Source organism: Furipterus horrens, unplaced genomic scaffold (assembly GCF_987537825.1).
Source record: "Furipterus horrens unplaced genomic scaffold, mFurHor1.1.pri manual_scaffold_7, whole genome shotgun sequence".
Lineage (NCBI taxonomy): Eukaryota > Metazoa > Chordata > Mammalia > Chiroptera > Furipteridae > Furipterus > Furipterus horrens.
The window spans coordinates 934350-950682 of record NW_028327177.1 but is presented as its reverse complement, the minus strand read 5'-3'; the positions used below and the strand labels follow the sequence as shown (position 1 = coordinate 950682).

The 16333-nt window shown below is 66.8% G+C and overlaps 2 protein-coding genes across 6 annotated transcripts; both read left to right on the top strand.

Moving 5' to 3' along the window:
- The first annotated feature begins 1817 nt into the window (after nt 1–1817).
- On the top strand, nt 1818–4218 carry ZFP41 (ZFP41 zinc finger protein). 2 transcript variants are annotated; one of them, XM_090283289.1, is made up of 3 exons: nt 1818–2080; nt 2893–3034; nt 3300–4218. In XM_090283289.1, the coding sequence occupies exon 3, from the start codon at nt 3469–3471 to the stop codon at nt 4060–4062; it is 594 nt and encodes a 197-aa protein (XP_090139415.1). In that variant the 5' UTR covers nt 1818–2080; nt 2893–3034; nt 3300–3468; the 3' UTR covers nt 4063–4218. The 2 variants fall into 2 exon arrangements, with proteins under 2 accessions (XP_090139415.1, XP_090139416.1); XM_090283290.1 differs by lacking the exon at nt 1818–2080 and adding an exon at nt 2121–2131.
- Nucleotides 4219–9662: 5444 nt separating this feature from the next.
- On the top strand, nt 9663–14380 carry LOC150003919 (zinc finger protein GLI4-like). Of its 4 annotated transcripts, none has more exons than XM_090283288.1 (4): nt 9663–9788; nt 11026–11169; nt 12660–12776; nt 13414–14307. In XM_090283288.1, the coding sequence occupies exons 2-4, from the start codon at nt 11064–11066 to the stop codon at nt 14304–14306; spliced, it is 1116 nt and encodes a 371-aa protein (XP_090139414.1). In that variant the 5' UTR covers nt 9663–9788; nt 11026–11063; the 3' UTR covers nt 14307. The 4 variants fall into 4 exon arrangements, with proteins under 4 accessions (XP_090139414.1, XP_090139413.1, XP_090139411.1 ...); XM_090283285.1 differs by lacking the exon at nt 9663–9788 and adding an exon at nt 9850–10391 and having other exon boundaries at nt 12594–12846; nt 13414–14380; XM_090283287.1 differs by lacking the exon at nt 12660–12776 and having other exon boundaries at nt 13414–14380.
- The last annotated feature ends 1953 nt before the right edge of the window (nt 14381–16333 follow it).

The following is a 16333-nucleotide window of genomic DNA, read 5'->3' as shown; positions in this document are numbered from 1 at the left end:
CGTGGCCCAGGACCCTCCACCGGGGAGGACAGTGGACTTTCCGTGGTGCGCAGCTGGTTGGTTTAGGCTTCTCCATCACTGGCGTTTGCACCTGCTCTCACAGGCACGGTGCACGTGCCCACACTCACAGACATGCCCTCACACACAGCTCTGGTAAGGCCTTGGGGAAGGAAGGGGTCTGCACTGCTGAGGCTTCTCATCCTCCCGCACAGTGTGACCTGCCAGAGCCCAGGGCTGAGATGCCGCCGGCCAGGCCTTGAGTCTCGATTGGCTACTTCCCCGCTGTGTGATCTTGGCAAGCCCGTCAGCCTCTCTGTGCTCAGGTCCCTGCTCTGCCCCCGGGGCCGGCCCTGGGTGTGGGCTCAGGCTCTTGGCTCTCACCTGGAGGTGTCCTTCCCTCCGCTCTCTCCCTCTTCCCAGCATTGGGTCGGCCCTCTGGCCCTTCTCCCTTCAATGACCCCCACCCCCACCCACTGGCCCCTAATGAGGAGGAAACAAACCGCCCTTCAGGCTGAAGGACCCCTTCCCAAGTTGCCTCACCAGCCCCACCCTGAAAGCAGCCCCTGGGGCCACATCAGAGCCCTGTGTTCCCTACCCTGGGCACCGGCAGGAAGCTCAGAGTGGACACTGTGTTCTCTTCTTTTCTGGGTCCACATGGCCTAGCTGGAGCCAGCGGCCTCCGGGGTCCGCCCGCGGAAACGGACCCTCCCTAGGCTCCCTTCCCATGCAGCCTCCGACCTCCCCAAGAACGCGGTGCCCCCTTCCCTGCTCCCACCACCACCTAGATCCATTTCGTCCTGTGCGCCTGCATGGCCCCCCTGGGTCACCTGCCGTTCTTCTCTCACCCCACCCCACCCCACCCAGTCTTGGCTCCTGGGGAGTTCCTTCTGCCAGCACAGGAAGCAGGTGGCCGCGGTCTCATGTCCCATTTCCTGTCCTTGTTCTCGACCTTGAGACTAGGGTGAGGATGAGGCAGGGACCCAAAGGAGGATATTCCTCAGGAAGGAGAATCCTTGTCCCCGCTGCCCGGGAGGGCCCGGGGCTGCAGGGGCCGGTGGACCCGGCGGGTCAGCGCTCCCAGGTCCTGCAGGAGCTTTCCGAGCCACGAGGAGACCCCAGGCCTGTGTGCGTCGCAGAGCCGGGCTCCTGCCTGCAGAGCGGTCCCCCGGGTGCGCGCCCCGCGTCGGGCGCTGTCCAGCCCGCAGGCGTCAGCGTCGGAGGCGGCAGTGCAGGCGGCGCGGGAGGCTCGCGGTGGTTAGCGGCCCGAGTGGGGCTGCCCGTGGGACCAGGCCTGGGTCTCAGGCCTCGGAGAATGGCGGCCGGGGGGTGGGGGCGACGGGGCGGGCCATGCATGGAGTAACGTGGGAAAGGCGTGCGCTCTGGTGCCCCTTACCGTCCTCACTGCCGCGGGAGTGAAGCCCGAGAGGAGCGGGCGCAGGGGCGAATGATGGAGCGCAGGGCCGAGCGCAGGGCCGGGCGGTGTGGATCAGCGGGCGGGCCACGACCCCCGCACCAAAGGTCCCGGGCGCGATTCCCGGTCAGGGCGGGCACGCTCGGGGCTGCCTGGGTGGGGGCGTGCGGGAGGCGACGGATCAATGTTTCTCTCCCTCCCTTCCCCTCTCTGTAAAATATGTAAATAAGACCTAAAATACATGTGGAAAACAGTGAAAGGGCGCTGCGGGTCTGAAGGGGGCGACGCAGAGGTGAGGGCGAGGTCGCGGGACCAGAGTGGAGTGGGAGGAGCCGGCCGGGGGGCGGAGCCGGCGGGGGCGGAGCCTTCTGGGGGCGGAGCCGTCCGGGGGCGGAGCTCCCGCGGGCACCACAGAGGCCGGGGTCCCGCCTCCTAGAGCGGCACCGGAAGGGGCGTGGCCCTGGCGGGCTGTTTCGGCCGGCTCCAGGCCTTTCTGCTCCGCTGGGGTACGGGGGTGCGGCGGGGCTCGGCCAGGCTGGAGCCCCCGACTCCCTGGGCCCCTCGGGAGGGGCGCGTGCCCCGGCCGGGGGTGGCGGACATCCCGCCTCCGCTCCAGGCACCGCGGGCGGAGGGCGAGGCTGCATGAGGACCAGCTCCGCCCGGATCGAGGTGAAGACGTCGCTCGGGTCCCTGGCGTCGGCCTCAGGGCCCCGCACGCTGGTGCGTGATTGCCGTGAATCTCAAACGCTCTGGCGATGCGGCCTGTCCGGGAGGCCCAGGCGCCTGCAGGCCCCGGGGCGGGGTCCGGGGAGCCCAGAGGTCGGAAGAGCGCCATCCAGGTGCACGGCGTGGCCTGGGCTGTGTGTGTCGCCGTAGCTGTCACTCGTGCTGCAGCCCTGGGCCGTGAGGGGACGGAGACGGGGATCTCTGTAAGAACAGCTTTAGTCCGCGGTGTGCGCGGCCTGTGGAGAAGGCAGTGGACCCAGGCGCGGGCGGGGCCGGCTTAGGGGCCCTGCGGTCCTCGTTGGCGCGTGGGGCCTCGGGATGCTTGGGGTGGAGTTGGGGAGCGCGAGTGTCAGGTTAAGCCGGCGGAGGGGAGACCTGGTTGGTTACCGGGGCCCTGGCCCTGCGCAGGTGAGGGAGCTCGGGGTGGGGGGGGGATGCAGGGAAACCTAGGGGCGCCGCTGTGAGAAGGGCCCCCCGCCGGGCTTGCTCTCGGGGCCTGTTTCCGGAAGCAGCCGGTGCTGGACCGGAGGGGCTGGGCGTGTTTGGGGGCCCAAAGCAGGCGGATGGCTGCAGAGGAGCGGAGGGGCCGGCCGGGCGCGGGGCAGGCGTCGCAGGGCGTGTGAGCGAGGAGAGCTGGGCGGGGGCCGGGCAGCCAGCCCCAAGCTGCGTGCGCCTTAGGGCCCAGGCCCACGGCGATGGGAGGCACCGCCCACGAGGAGCATGTGTGGCTCCAAAGACGCGTTGTCTGGTCCCAGGTACCGGAAGTGGAGAGGGATGGAGAAGCCCCAGTTTGGGGACCACGAAGAGGGCGTTGGTCCGTGGTCCCCGTCGGCCCTTCGGGACACAGGCGTGGGGGCCCTGCCCGCTGGCAGAGGAAGGAAAGCCCTTGGTTAGCGGGTGAGCAAACGCGGGGCTGTTTGCAGAGGCGGGAAGGCGGCCAGCGTGGGGCGGGCTCTCGGGCACCCAGTATTCTGCGGTCGGTGGGGTTGGGAGGCTCGCGGGGCGTCCGCGTCCCGGTGACAGTGCGTGGGCAGCGGAGGGAGGGGGCCCCGCCCTTCCCCCACTCCCCGCTCCTGTGCCGCGGGCCCCCGCGCGGAAAGGGCTGAGTGGGCCTTTCCGGACGCCCCGGACTCCGGGGCCGCCGCTCTGCTCCCCGCCGCAGGTCTCCTGGTCGCGCTGCCGGCGGGCTCAGCACAGCGGGGGCTGCGGCCAGAGCGGGCGCTCCGAAGGCGGCTGCAGAGGAGGACACTGGTCAGGCTGGAGACTGGTGCCCCGTCGTCCCCCGAGCCCTGACAGGCTCCCCGCGCCCTTCCTCCCCTGGGAGCAGGAAGATGGAGAAGCCCGCGGGCAAGCAGCGGACACGGAGCCCGAAGGAGGACACGGCCGTGCAGCGGGACCCGGCCAAGGACGAGAAGGGGCCCAGGGCCAAGGGCCCCCGCACGGGAGCCGCTCTGGCTAAAAAGCCCAGCAGGGAGCCCCGCCTGAGCGCCGAAGAGGAGGCCCACATATTTGATGCCTTCGACGCCTCCTTCCAAGATGACTTTGAGGGGGTCCCCGTCTTCGTTCCTTTTCAGAGGAAGAAACCCCACGAGTGCAGCGAGTGCGGACGCGTCTTCAAGCACAAGACCGACCACGCCCGCCACCAGAGGGTCCACACGGGCGAGAAGCCCTTCCAGTGCGCGCAGTGCGGGCGCGCCTTCCGGCACAGCTCGGACGTCACCAAGCACCGGCGCGTGCACACGGGCGAGAAGCCCTTCCGGTGCGGCGAGTGCGGGCGCGCCTTCAACTGCGGCTCCAACCTGCGGAAGCACCGGAAGACGCACACGGGGGAGCGGCCGTACGCGTGCGCCGAGTGCGGCAGGGCCTTCGCCTACAGCTCCTGCCTCATCCGCCACCGCAAACGCCACGCCCGCAAGAAGCACTGAGCGCGGGCAAGCCGTCCCCCGCCGCCTCCCGCTGCCGCCGGGGCCACGGCCCTCACCTGCGCCCTGGAAGACGCTGGGCCGCAGCCGCTCGGCCCACTGGTCCCCGGCCCGATCCCACACAGGCTGGCAGGAGGCCTGTGGCCAGCTGTCTTCTAGGAGGACGTGGTGCCCTCCAGACAGGACCAGAGCCCTGCTGTCCCCATTCGGCTGGCTGCGGTGACCGTCCTTCCTGGGACTTGAACTCAACTCTCCCCGTCCCCAGGAACTGGCCCCCCGCGTGTCCTCCTGGCCCAGGCACCATCTCAGATAAGCGGCCTGGCTCACGCGGACTGATCACTCGGGACACAGCTCCTCGGGCCTGTGTGCTGCCACATGGGAGCTGCCTTCTGTGGCCATGTACTGGCGTCCCAGTGCACTGATGGCAGCTTCTGCCCAGCCTACATCCGCTGCACAGGAGGCCTCCGGGCACCAGGCTGCGTGCCCTGCCCCCCGGGGCCTGGCCCTCCTTCTAGGTGAGTTCCACTTCTCCGCGCCTGGCCCTCAAGTTCCATCCTGCCCCAAGTCAAGTCCACATGCTGGGCCCACCTTGGCTTCCCTCAGGAGCGGTCTGCAGGGAGGCTCTGCTCTCCAGGGCTGTGCCGTTTGTCCCAGAATATCTAGACAGTATAAGGGGGCGAGGTGACTGTCAACCAGGAGATAATGTGGCTTTTTTACTGGGAAAATGATGATACCTACACGTTCACCTGTTTGGACAAAAAAAAAGTACTAATGGCTTAGAGCTGGGGATTCTGTGTTGCAAGAAGGCTTGGGTTTGGGTGAAGACAGCCGCCTCCAGCGGGCAGCCCGGAAGAGGGGGAGGGGCCCCAGGTGCGCTGCTTCTACTCCTGCTCTTTCTAGAAGCTGGGCCCTGGCCTGCCCGGCCCCAGGTGTGCTGAGGAGTAAGCAGCCACCCAGCGCCCCCACCCCTTGCCTGGAAAGTGAGACCTGATGGGGCAAAATGTTCAAAAGCCGGTGCCAGAGCCGGCTTAGGGGAGACGCAAAGTGTGACCTGCGCTGAAAGGACGTGCCCGGGGTGTTTGGAAGACCTCATGTCTAGACTGTCCACTGGGTTGCAGGGCCGCACCAATGTCAGAGCGCCTCGTGGGACCCCGGCCTGTGGCCGACCCAGATGGTGTCCCGCATGGGAAGCGTTATTTTTGTGGCTGCATAGTGATCCGTCGGCTAGGGGAGCTGATTTACACACTTCCTAACACAGGCACATGGGCTGTTCCTGGTTTCGTCGTTACAAATAACGCTGCAGCGTTCATCTCTTCCACATTTAGGGCCGACAGGAGGGTCCCCCAGCGGGGGACGACAGGCAGCAGTGGTTCTGGCCAGTCCCTTCCTGCAGGTGTGCTGAGCAGGCACCCGGCTGCACCCAGACGGCAGGCTCGCGGCCTCTCCGGCAGCAGGCAGGTGGGTCCTGGTCCTCACGTGGTGGTTGGGAGAGGGCGGACGTGCCCGTCGGGTGGCTCCGATTTCAGGAGAGGAGGCGTGGGGCCAGGGGCCACCAACCTGTCACCGCGCTCTGCGGATGCGGGGCCTGGGCGCATCGCTTCACCTCTCATGCCGTGGCTTCCCCAGGTGTGAAGCGGAGCACCTACCCTCGCTGGGTGACTTCACATGTGAAGTCCTCAGGGCCGGGCGGGCTCACCCCAGCTCATGAACGTCCGCGCTTGTCAGTGTGCTCCTGTGCCCGAGAGGTGGCCATGCAGGCTGACAGCCTCTGGTGCCTCCCAGGAGACAGCAGCTCCCTTCAACTAAGTCAGCCAGCGGAGCAATGGAAAGACACTTTCACCGAAGACCGCCCTTGGCAGTTTCCTTACAACACAGTTTACAGTGGTTAGAGAAGTCACTCCCTGCACCCTGAACAGTGAGCAGACAGATGGCCTCACTCCCGTGGCCTCAGAGTCAGCCTCGGTGACAGTACGGACTGGCGGGCGGGGAAGCGAGCGCCCCTCCTGCTCAAGCGCCAAGGCCGGAACTTCCACGTTAATCTCTGCTTTTGTGTTTTTTGTTGTTCAAGTGAAACTCACATTCCAGGGAAAAGAAAACCTTGTAAATAACCTGACTCAAAAATAAAAAGATCTGGAAGTTATAAAATTTGTAAGCCTCGGGGATAGTGAAAGTGCCACTGGCTGGAGCAAGCGCCAGGCGGACAGCCGCAGGAGCGCTGGGGGCCGGAAGCTGAGCGGCGGATCACTGTCCTTAGGAGAACGGGAGACACTCGAGTGGAGGGGAGGGTGTGGCGGAACGGCCACCAGTCGTGGGAACGGGTGCCGCTGAGGGTTAGAAATGGACACGCCGGTTCTTTGAAAAGACAGAACGCTGGGTGGAGACAGTATGTCACAGGACACATGGCGTGATTTTAATAGTGCAAAGCCGGAGAGAACTGAGCAGTGTGGTGTGTGGGACGTGTAGTAAAACCGGGGGGAGAAAGAGGCTCTCACCAGACTCCAGGGGACATTTCCTCGGGCGCCAGGCAGGCCCCCCGGGCTCAGCGTTGGGGTGTCAATCATTGCTGTTAATTCCATCATGTACACCCTGGTTTGCGTGCTTGATATATTTCCCATCTTTTTAAGTTCAGGAAAAATGAGCACCTCCCTGGCAACCCTCTTGCCACCCAGCCGTGGGTCTGCAGCTTCCCGGCCGTCACGCTGTTCTGTGCTTTCACACTTGGCCTTTCCCAACGAAGGAGGCAGGTAATAACTGCACATCTTTACTCAAGGGGCATTTCTCATCCTTGCAGGCAGTGTGAGCAGACCATCCCCAAAGCAAGACCGTCACGATGAAACAGGCATAAAAAGGAACCTCAAAACAAATAAGAAGACTCCCACATTCCTGAGCTCCAAGGAGGAAAGGAGGTCAGGAAGGCAGAGAAGAAAGGAAAGCCCTCAGTCCAGCCCCCCAGGCTGTGGGGTCCCTGCAGGAAGCCCCCAGCTAGGGATAGCCTGCAGGCATGAGCAGGGCGGTGCTTCGTCTGAGGGACTCGTGAAGGCAGGGCCCCGGGGACCTGGAAGTAACTTCGGGGCCTTCCCGGGGCCCCTAGGCCCTTCAGGGGTGTGCAGGCTCCTGGCTGTGTGTCCTCAGCCCACCCACCAGGCACCCCAGCTCTCTTGTCAGCTGGGTGTTCTGGGAGCCGGCTCCAGCTGGGAACACTGCAGGCCAAGAACGTCCCCGACCAGATGCCTTTTTAGGGCCCCGAATCTAGGGCGCCTCCCCACTGTCACAGGAAGGCATCCAGCAGTGATCCCAGACCCACCTCGGAGTGGCTCCCTCACACCATCAGCGCCTCTTCGGTCCAGCATGGAGAGCGCAGGGATGGCTCCAGGGTGACCTGGCATATGGGCGCAGGCCACAGAGGACCTTGAACAGACATGGGAACACCTGCAGTGTCCTGGGGCTTGACGTCAATTATGCTGCATGCTGGTGTTCTGTGAGCTGTGCCAGTATCTGCCCCTGCGGGCCCCGCCCCACCTCAACCTGAGGGAAGGTGGGGGGCCAGTGCTGTGGGACAGCGGACAGCGAGGGCCACAGAGCAGGCGGGGCTCTGGTCCTCTCCCTGTGGGCAGGGGCTCATCAGTGACTTTGGCCCCTGGTTGTCCTTGCACTAGGGTCCACTGCACTCCAATGGGCAACAGGTGTCACCAGGGCTTTGTTTCTAGTGACCTCTCGTGTCTGACCCAATTTGGGCACCAAGATGTGATCACCCATTACCTCTGCAAGAGAGCAAGACTCCCGTACACGCTGCAGAGGAGATGGCTCAGGGCTGGGCCCTGCAGTCTCAGCCAGGGCAGAAGTTCACGGCGCTGCAGGCACTTGGACGTTTGCTCTAGAGCAGGACAGCGGGGCAAAGGGGGGAAGGTGGGTGTCACTAACACCCAGGGAAACTTTGGACCAGAGAAGGAAGAGGCTTGGGGCCGAGGTGGCCTCTGGGTCCCTGCCTGAGGACCCCTGTGCACCGAGCTTGGAGTCCTTGCCTCCTGATTGCTCCTCACAAGCTCCAGCCACCGGTTGTTGGAACTGCAGGGTGGCCCTTTTGACCAGGGTCCTGCTGGGGTCCAGGCTTGGCCAGGGGCATGGGGCTGGCGCTGCTGCCCAGAGTCACCTGCAGGCCCAGTGACATGGGTCGCTGAGGCCTGAAGGCCCTGTCACCTCGGATTAACACCCAGAGTGCCTCAGCTTCAGTACATGCCTCAGACTTGGCACGTGGGTCCCGGGCACTGCGCAGCAGGTGCCCCGTCACACCGCATGTGCCGTGTGTCGCTGCTGCCTTACCCACGGGGCACTCGGGCTCCGTTCCTAGTGTCGGTGGCTCTTGGTATGAGCTTGCTTGTTCCTGGTGAGCTTGAGCACTGGGTATGCGGGCCTTCTCCCTGCCACCCCCCAGCACGTGTGCCCGTGCCCACACCCTGGTGGCTCCAGGGGGCCGTGGGCCACAAACGCCCTCATGCGTAGCCAGGGGTCCTGTGTCTGAGGCGCTGCAGACACTTGCCAGCCTGGTGTCCCCTGCTGCTCTGTTTCTGGAAACTGGACTCCAGCCAGAGTCGTTGGTTATCCCCCCACTGCTTCCATCCTTATAAGACTAAGCAAGTGTGCTCACCGGGCGGGGTGCTGTCTGCCTCCTGGGGCCTCCTGGGGCCCAGTGCCCTGCAGTGCCTGCCACCCCTCTCACGCCCGTCACAGTGCCTCGTGTCCTGCTGGCAGCTGTTCTCGTCTGTAATAAACGTCTGTCCTGGCCCCTTCACTGCGTTCTGTTGGTCCCTCTGCAGCCTGGGGTGCAGTCGGGACTCCCCAGGAGAACACTGGCAGTGGCCGCAGAGCCTCTGGGGCAGCAGCCTCACGTTACCCACTCAGCAACAACACGTGACTCGGACAAGGAGTTCGCTAACAGGATGGGGGTGGCCTGCCGCAGTGACAGGACTCCGAGCGCCCCTGCAGACGCCCCTTCGTGGCCCCCCACACCTGGGAAGCGAAGTCTGGGTGTGCCGGCTGCTTGGTGCCTGCAGTCGCGACCCCGGAGGGCCTGGGGCTGCCCACTGCAGGTCCTGAGCTCCGGGGGGCCAAGCGGCCCCCTCCCCGTGCTCATGTTGGCGGCCTTAGGGCGGCGGCACCCTCGAACAGGGGCGCGTCTGCCTCCCAGAAGGGTTCGGAGACAGTATCGGGCGTTTTCGGTTGTCACAGCCGAGGGCAGGTGCCACTGGCACCGGGTAAGTGAGTGCAAGGAAGCCGCTGGGCGTCCCACAGGGCGAGGAACAGGCGGTGGGGATCCGAGGGAAGCCGAAGTCGGGGCGCTGTCGGCCACTTTTTAGCAGCGGAGAGCCGGGAGGCGCAGCTCTGGGCAAGGCCTGCGCGCTTGCTCGCCGAGGTGCCCGAAGGCGGGGCAGGGGCGGGCGGAAAGCGCGGTGATCGGCCGAGTCTCCGCGGGGAGTGACTAGGACCCCTCGGGGTCGCCTGCACGAACCCGGCGGGGCGCGGAGAGAGGGGCCGGCAGGAAAGGGGGCTCCTGAGGTCAGGCCCCGCCGCTCTCGTGAACAGCACGTCCAAGGTCCCCGTCTCACGCCCCAGGACAGCCGAGGCCGCTGTCCTCCCGGCGCCCAGAGCGGCCGGAAGTGTGCTCGGCGGGGGCGGGGCGCGGGCGCACTTCCGGCCGGCTCGGGGCGCAGCGGCCAACTCCGGCTCGGAAGGTGAGTGGGCATCGGACGGGGGCGGCGACTGCGGGTCGCTCGGCGCTGCTACCTTGTCCCCGCGAACCCCGCCCCGTGGCCACCGCCGCGTGACCTTGACCCCGGCCTGCGGGGGCGCGGGTGGCCGCCCCAGAGCGGAGAGGTGGCCGTCGGCGGGCGGCGGGCGCACTGGCCACCCGTGATCACTGTGCCTGTTTGCGGGTCGCCTCCCTGCCCCACACGCCCGGGAGCCGAGGGACGGAAACCGTCCCGCCCACTGTGCAGGCGGCAAACTGAGGCTCAGGAGTCGCCACGCCCCGGGAGCCTCTGAGCTCAGCCCGGGCGGCTGCCTTCGGCCACCGAGCCCCCCGAGGACGGGCCCTTCCCCGCGGGCACCGGCTGCAGCCTGGGAGGAGAGGGCCGGAGGAGGCCGGCGTGCCTGGGCCGGTGGCCTGAGCTCCGCCCTCAGCCGCTGCAGCTGCGGGGCCGTGGAACCCGTGCACTGAGTCTGTGCGCGCGGCCCCGTGGGCGCCCCCGGGACCGCCAGCTCCGCTCGGACACCCGGGAAGGGCTGAGCGTGCCCGTCCCCGGACAGGCCCCAGGATGTTGACCAAGCGACTTCAGGTGTGACTTAGGGGGTGGCGGACTTGCACCCCGAGGTCATGGCTGCAGCCCCACCCTGTGCCCGCGCTCCTGGGCGGGGTCGGCCCCGGTCAGGGCTCTGCGGGGGCTGCCTCCGCACTCCTGGAGCAGGTGCCTGGGCTTGTCCCTTCCGTGTCCCTCTTCCCTCTCACGTGAGGAGTCCTGCTTCGTTGCAGCATGAAAGAGGCCCTCACAGCGCGTAGGCCGTTCTTGCAAATCAAGTGGAAGACAAGTGTCTTTGACCGCCGCAGAGGCTGAGCAAGGACAGAGGTCGCCGCCTGCAGCCTCCGAGGGCTTTTCTTTGGGAGACATCTGGTTAAGATTTAATCTAGAAGGTCGCCGCTCCGGGAGACAGGGCTCAGCTTTCCACTCCCCTAGGGCCAGCGGCCCCCCTTGTGGTGCGGGTCTTCCTGGGAGAACCAGCGTGCTCTCTGGGGGCGAGGCTGAGGGTCGGGGGGACAGAGCTTCTCGGTTGGGTCCTGACAGTGTGCTCGTGCTGCTCATGTGGCGTGACGTCCCCGGTGCCCGCTCGCTGGCACCTCCTGCCCTTCCCGCCCAGCTCGCAGTGCCCCCCACGTATCCTTTCACCCTTCAGCCGTGGTTTTCGTTTCCCCAGGTTCCAGGTGTGCACACCTGCATCAGGCCTTGGGGAAGATGGCAGCCCTGGGGGACAGTCAGGAGCCCCCTCGTGTCCCGTCCCCGGGGACCCCTGGAGCCCACCACCAGGAGGCCCAGCTTCACTTCCGCAGTCGTCAACACGGTACTTGCCCGGCACCGCTGACCCTGTGGGCGGGACTCTCCACCCTCGGGTCCTAGCCGGGACCCGGCAGTGTTGGCGGAGGCGGGGGGCTGAGCTCCGTGAGCGATGGCTCCTCGGGGACAGTTCCCTGGGACAGTTCTCCCGGACTGTATTTCTTTTGGGAGGGGCATCAGAGACAAAACCCAAAGCAGCCTCCATGCCTAGGCCTGTGTGAGGGGAGCTGACCGTCACGTCTCCCTCCCTGAGCCTTCGAAAATCACATCCTGGGGGCCCCAGGGACTTTGCTGCACCCCCTGGTGGGGCCTGGGGTTTTGGAGGTGTGGAAGTGGTTGGCGGGGGAGGACACCCAAGCCCCCGCAACCGTGGTGCCCCTGGGCCCTGCCTGTGCGCAGACGTCAGGGAGTCAGGGTTGTGCCCGTGTCCCTGTCCCCAGGAGCCTGGCCTCAGCCCTTCACAGCCGAGGACACACATAAGCTGCGTTTGTGCAGCATTGGTGGTGCCGAGTGCCAGGCTCCGGGCAGATGACCTTGCAGCCCAGGGGCAGCCTCCCAGGTGGGCACTGACAGACGAGGTCACACACAGCTGAGGAGTATGGGTCACCTCCAGGTCCACGCAGGACTGGAACAGGGGCTCCGAGCAGCACTGAGCTGTGCCTGGCCTTGGGAACCCTCCAGCCTTGCTCATCCTGTGCTGGGCCAGGCCAGGGCTGTGGAATGGGTGCGCTGGGTGCTGCCCTGAAGGAGCCCAGACACCAGCCAGCCATGTGTCGCACAGGCCGGTGCAGGGCCAGCTGCCTCTCCCTGCGGATGGTCTTGGGACCTTGCCCAGGACTCTTGGCCCCAGGCCCCTGGCAGCCATGCCGCCTGCCCTTACAGTCAGAACTTTTTGAGTCCCACACTTACCTCCAGTTTCTCCTGTCACCTTCAAAACAGCCTGGCAAGGTAGGACCTCCCATCCCCATGCTCTAGATGGGGCTGTGGAAGCCAGCAGGAGTCAGACCACATCAATTTGACTCTACTGCCCTTGACCCCCAACTGGGCCCAGCAAGCCAGGGCTCCTCCTCTTGAGAGTTGGCAGCAGGACCTAGGACGGGGGAGGGGCCGCCCCAGAGGGTGCGAAGGCTAGAGCCCAGGAGATCCCAGAGCCCGTGCAGACTGGGGCTGCCCTGATCAGGCTCCGTGAGCAGAGACCAGCCACCAAACGCTAGAGCCCGAGGCACTGAGCCACACCCTTTGTCCTGGGGAGGCAGTGTGGGTCGCAGCCGGCCGCTTCTGCCCTCCTGTGCTGTGCCAGGAACATGGGGGGGACCATGCCCGGAAGGAGAGCACCTGCGTTTACCCTGAAGGAGATGGGCCACCAGGCCAGCCCTGGAGGGGGTGCTGTGTGTTGGAGGTGATGACCTAGAAGCAGGTGGTTTCGTGCAGGTTGCTGAGAGAGCCCTGGATTTGAGAGGAAGGGGAGATGAGCCCCAGCCCCCCCTGTACCCCCAGGGTCCTTCGGCTGCAGCCCTGAGATGCTCTCCCAGCCGCCATGGGAGGAGAAGCTGTCAGACCTGGACGGCAGAGATGAGGAGGAGGTCCAGGTCGGCAGGGGAACCTGCTGGCCAGGTGAGGGGCAGAGCCTGCTTTCAGGGCCAGAGGCTGCCCCGTGCCAAGCCCTGCAGCCTCACCACTTCAGGTGCCACCCCTGCTGGGACCCTGGGCTCCACTTGTCCCTGGCTCAGAGCTCACTTCTGCCCCATTCGTCACTGATACTTCCTGAGGCCGTGGGTGCAGTCCAGACCCCCACCGCCACCTACCTGTCGGCCTGGGGTCTCTCAGCACCACTGCCCCTCAGGCCAGCAGCTGGGGAGTCCCTGGGCCCTCTCCTCCCTCTGTGCAGTGCCCTTTGCCTCCACTTGTACCCCAGATAAGCTCTGGTTCCCAACCCCTTCTCCCCACAGCCCTTGCTCACGCCCCACCCCCATCACTCTGCCCATGAGAAGCTGGGGGGATGGCGGCTGGGCACAGCTGCACCCCACCTGGAGATCCTGCAGGTGTCTGAGTTTGGGTCCCTGGGAAGGAGGGCAGGGGAGCTGGGCCATCGGGCAGTGGCCACCTGACCTTGGCCAGCGCCTGCGGGGTCTGGGCAGCACCCTTGGGAGCAGGGCTTGTGCTTCCCTGAGTGTGACTTGTCAGGCGTCCGCCAGGTCCCCAGGACCCGTGGTGGGTGGGGGCCAGCTCCCTCTCCCAACTGTCTCTTCAGATGCCGAGGCGGAGCCCGAGCAAGCTGTGCCATCCCCCCACCAGCAGGACCCGGGACACGCGGTGGCCCAGGACGGCGGGGCGCTGAGGACCCTTCTGAGGAGTCTCCCGCGTAGACCTGCCTGTGCGGACAGCCTCGGGCCGGAGGCCGGCCTGGAGCCCCCTGCGGGCCAGCTGCCGGGGTCCGTGCCCTGCGCTCCAAAGAGGGGCGCGTGGCGCGTGGCGCTCCGGCCACAGGGGGCCTCTGGGACCGAGGGCGACGCGGGGCCGGGGGACGGCTCCGGCCGGGGCCCGCGCAGCGGGAGGCCGCACCGGTGCGAGGCGTGCGGCAAGAGCTTCAAGTACAACTCGCTGCTGCTGAAGCACCAGCGCGTGCACACGGGCGAGAAGCCGTACGCGTGCGGGGAGTGCGACAAGCGCTTCCGCGGCTGGTCGGGCTTCATCCAGCACCGGCGCGCGCACACGGGCGAGCGGCCCTACGCGTGCGGCGAGTGCGGCCGCGCCTTCGCCCACAGCTCGCACTTCACGCAGCACCTGCGCGTGCACAACGGCGAGAAGCCCTACGCGTGCGCCGAGTGCGGCCAGGCCTTCAGCCAGAGCTCCAACCTGGTGCGGCACCAGCGGCTGCACACGGGCGAGCGGCCGTACGCGTGCGGCGCCTGCGGCAAGGCCTTCGTCTGGAGCTCCGTGCTCATCGAGCACCAGCGCATCCACACGGGCGAGAAGCCCTACGAGTGCGGCCAGTGCGGGAAGGCCTTCCGCGGGCGCTCGCACTTCTTCCGGCACCTGCGGACGCACACGGGCGAGCGGCCCTTCGCCTGCGGCGCCTGCGGCAAGGCCTTCGGCCAGAGCTCGCAGCTCATCCAGCACCAGCGCGTGCACTACCGGGAGTAGCGGGGGCCCCTCCCCCTCCCCAGCTGGCTCCGCACACCGAGTGTCCCCAATAAATTCCTTTTAATTGATGGCAACCAGAGCCATTCCTACCGGGTGAGGCCATGGGGCTGCTTCCAGTCCCCAGGGCCCGCTTCGTCTCCTGCAGCTGCGGGGCCCTGAGCCCAGGGCCGGAGGCGCCAGGAGCATCCAGAGCCACACCAGGGCGTGGCGGGTACCTCAGGGTGGGGGTTCTCAGACGCAGGGAGGACAGGCTGGCCGAAGCCCCTCACTCGTCCTGAGCATGGTAACTGTCCCCTCACAAACCTGAGCTGGTGTGTGCAGCAGCCCTGGCGTCTGCCCTGTGCCTGCGGCCATCAGAGCCCCGGCTCAGCTGCGTGGGGGAGCCGTGTCCACAGCACGTGCCCACGCTCTCCTGGGCAGGACAGCACTCCCATATTCAGGAGCTCCTGGCCCCCCTTGGTGCTACAGCTCAGAGCCTCACCTCGGGTCCCCCTGCTGGGACTTGGTCCCGAGGGCCCTGGGGTGAGCCACCTCCCATCTCCAGGCCGCGTTCCTGGGGCCGTGAAGCGTTTTGGACACCCGTCCCTGCACCCCACTGCGTGGGAGCCACTGCAGGGGGGGGCGGGGGCTAGGCTCTTGTCATTAGCTTCAGGGGCCAAAGCGCCTCATGGAGTCGGCCTTGCTGATGCACGGTGGCCATGACACCTGGAGTTCAGCCCCTTCGGCCGGGAGGACAGGCTAACGGAACTGCCTGCCTCCTCCCCCTCCGTTCCCCCCAGGGCAGCGCGGCAGTGCCCCCGGGGCGGCGGGGGCGGCCTGTGCTCCAGGAGGGTCCTCTGCAGCCTCAGCGCCAAGGCTCGAGAACCACACACCGGCGGCGGGAGCCAGCGGGCCTCTCCTGCTCGCAGCCTGGGATTCACCCCACAGTGAGGCAGGGGAGACTCAGCAGCCCCGAGAATTTTCTTGGGGTCATGGTCTAGAAGGGGGACGGACACACTCTGGGGGCTTGGTCCGTGTTTCCCTGGGTAATTTCTGAAGCCTCACGTGCAGGTGACGCCACTTGACACGGGTTGCAGGGTCCCCACCCAGCCCGTGTGTGCAGCCCAGCAGCCCCCGCAGCGCCTGCAGGGCCGGTCCCGAGGGCTGTGGGCCGCACCCGCGAGCCGAGTCCGGCACCGCGGGCCTGGAAAGGAGGCTGCGAACCGTTTCTCTGGCTGCTCCAGGCCGCACCAGGAAGTCCAGGGAGGGCTTCTGGCAGCGGTTGTGATGGCGGACCCGCTTCTCTCCATCTGCCAGTCCCAGGGGGGCCTCGTGCCGACTTCCGCCAGTCCCGTGAAGCACCGGCCCCTGCCTTGCATGGGGTTGTGAGAACCCACAAAGGGACCCCAGTTCCCTCCGCCGGGGAGCCTGCAGGCCCGCGGCAGAGCCAGGCGATCTGGATTTCTTTCCAGCACCCAATGATGTCGGCAGTGCGCCAGGTGGGGAGCTTCCGGTCCCCCCAACCCCCTTAAAGCAGGCGCTCCTGCACAGGTGACTGTCCTAGCGGCCCTACTCAGGCGCCACCTGGACAGGCAGCTGGGACAGCAGGACAGCTCTGCGTGGGCGGGGTCCGCCTCTTCGACTCCAGCTGCTGCCGGGCTGCCCTCGGGGCCTGAGAACGCCTGGCTGCGCGCCTCGCGCACAGAAAGGGCCCCCGCGGTTGGAAGGTCGGGCCGTGCCCAGGGCAGCCCCTCCCGCCTCCGGCTCTTCTAAGCAGCCAGTTCCTTCAGCCAGTGCCAGCGGACGGGAAGGCTCTCACCCCAAGCCGGGCCGGCGCCCGCCACCCCGGCGTCCTCGTCCACCGTGGATGCCCCGCGCCTGCTTCCCAAAGACCTTCTCCCGGAGCCTGTGCCTCCCGGACGCCTCCGAGGCCCTTCGCCCGCCCAGCACCTCGGACAGCTCCAGGCTCGCGCCGCGCGCCCCGCATCGGTCCCCCAGCAGCGCCCCCGGGCTGGCTGTCTGAGGGGGTCCTTCCGATCAGCCCCCGC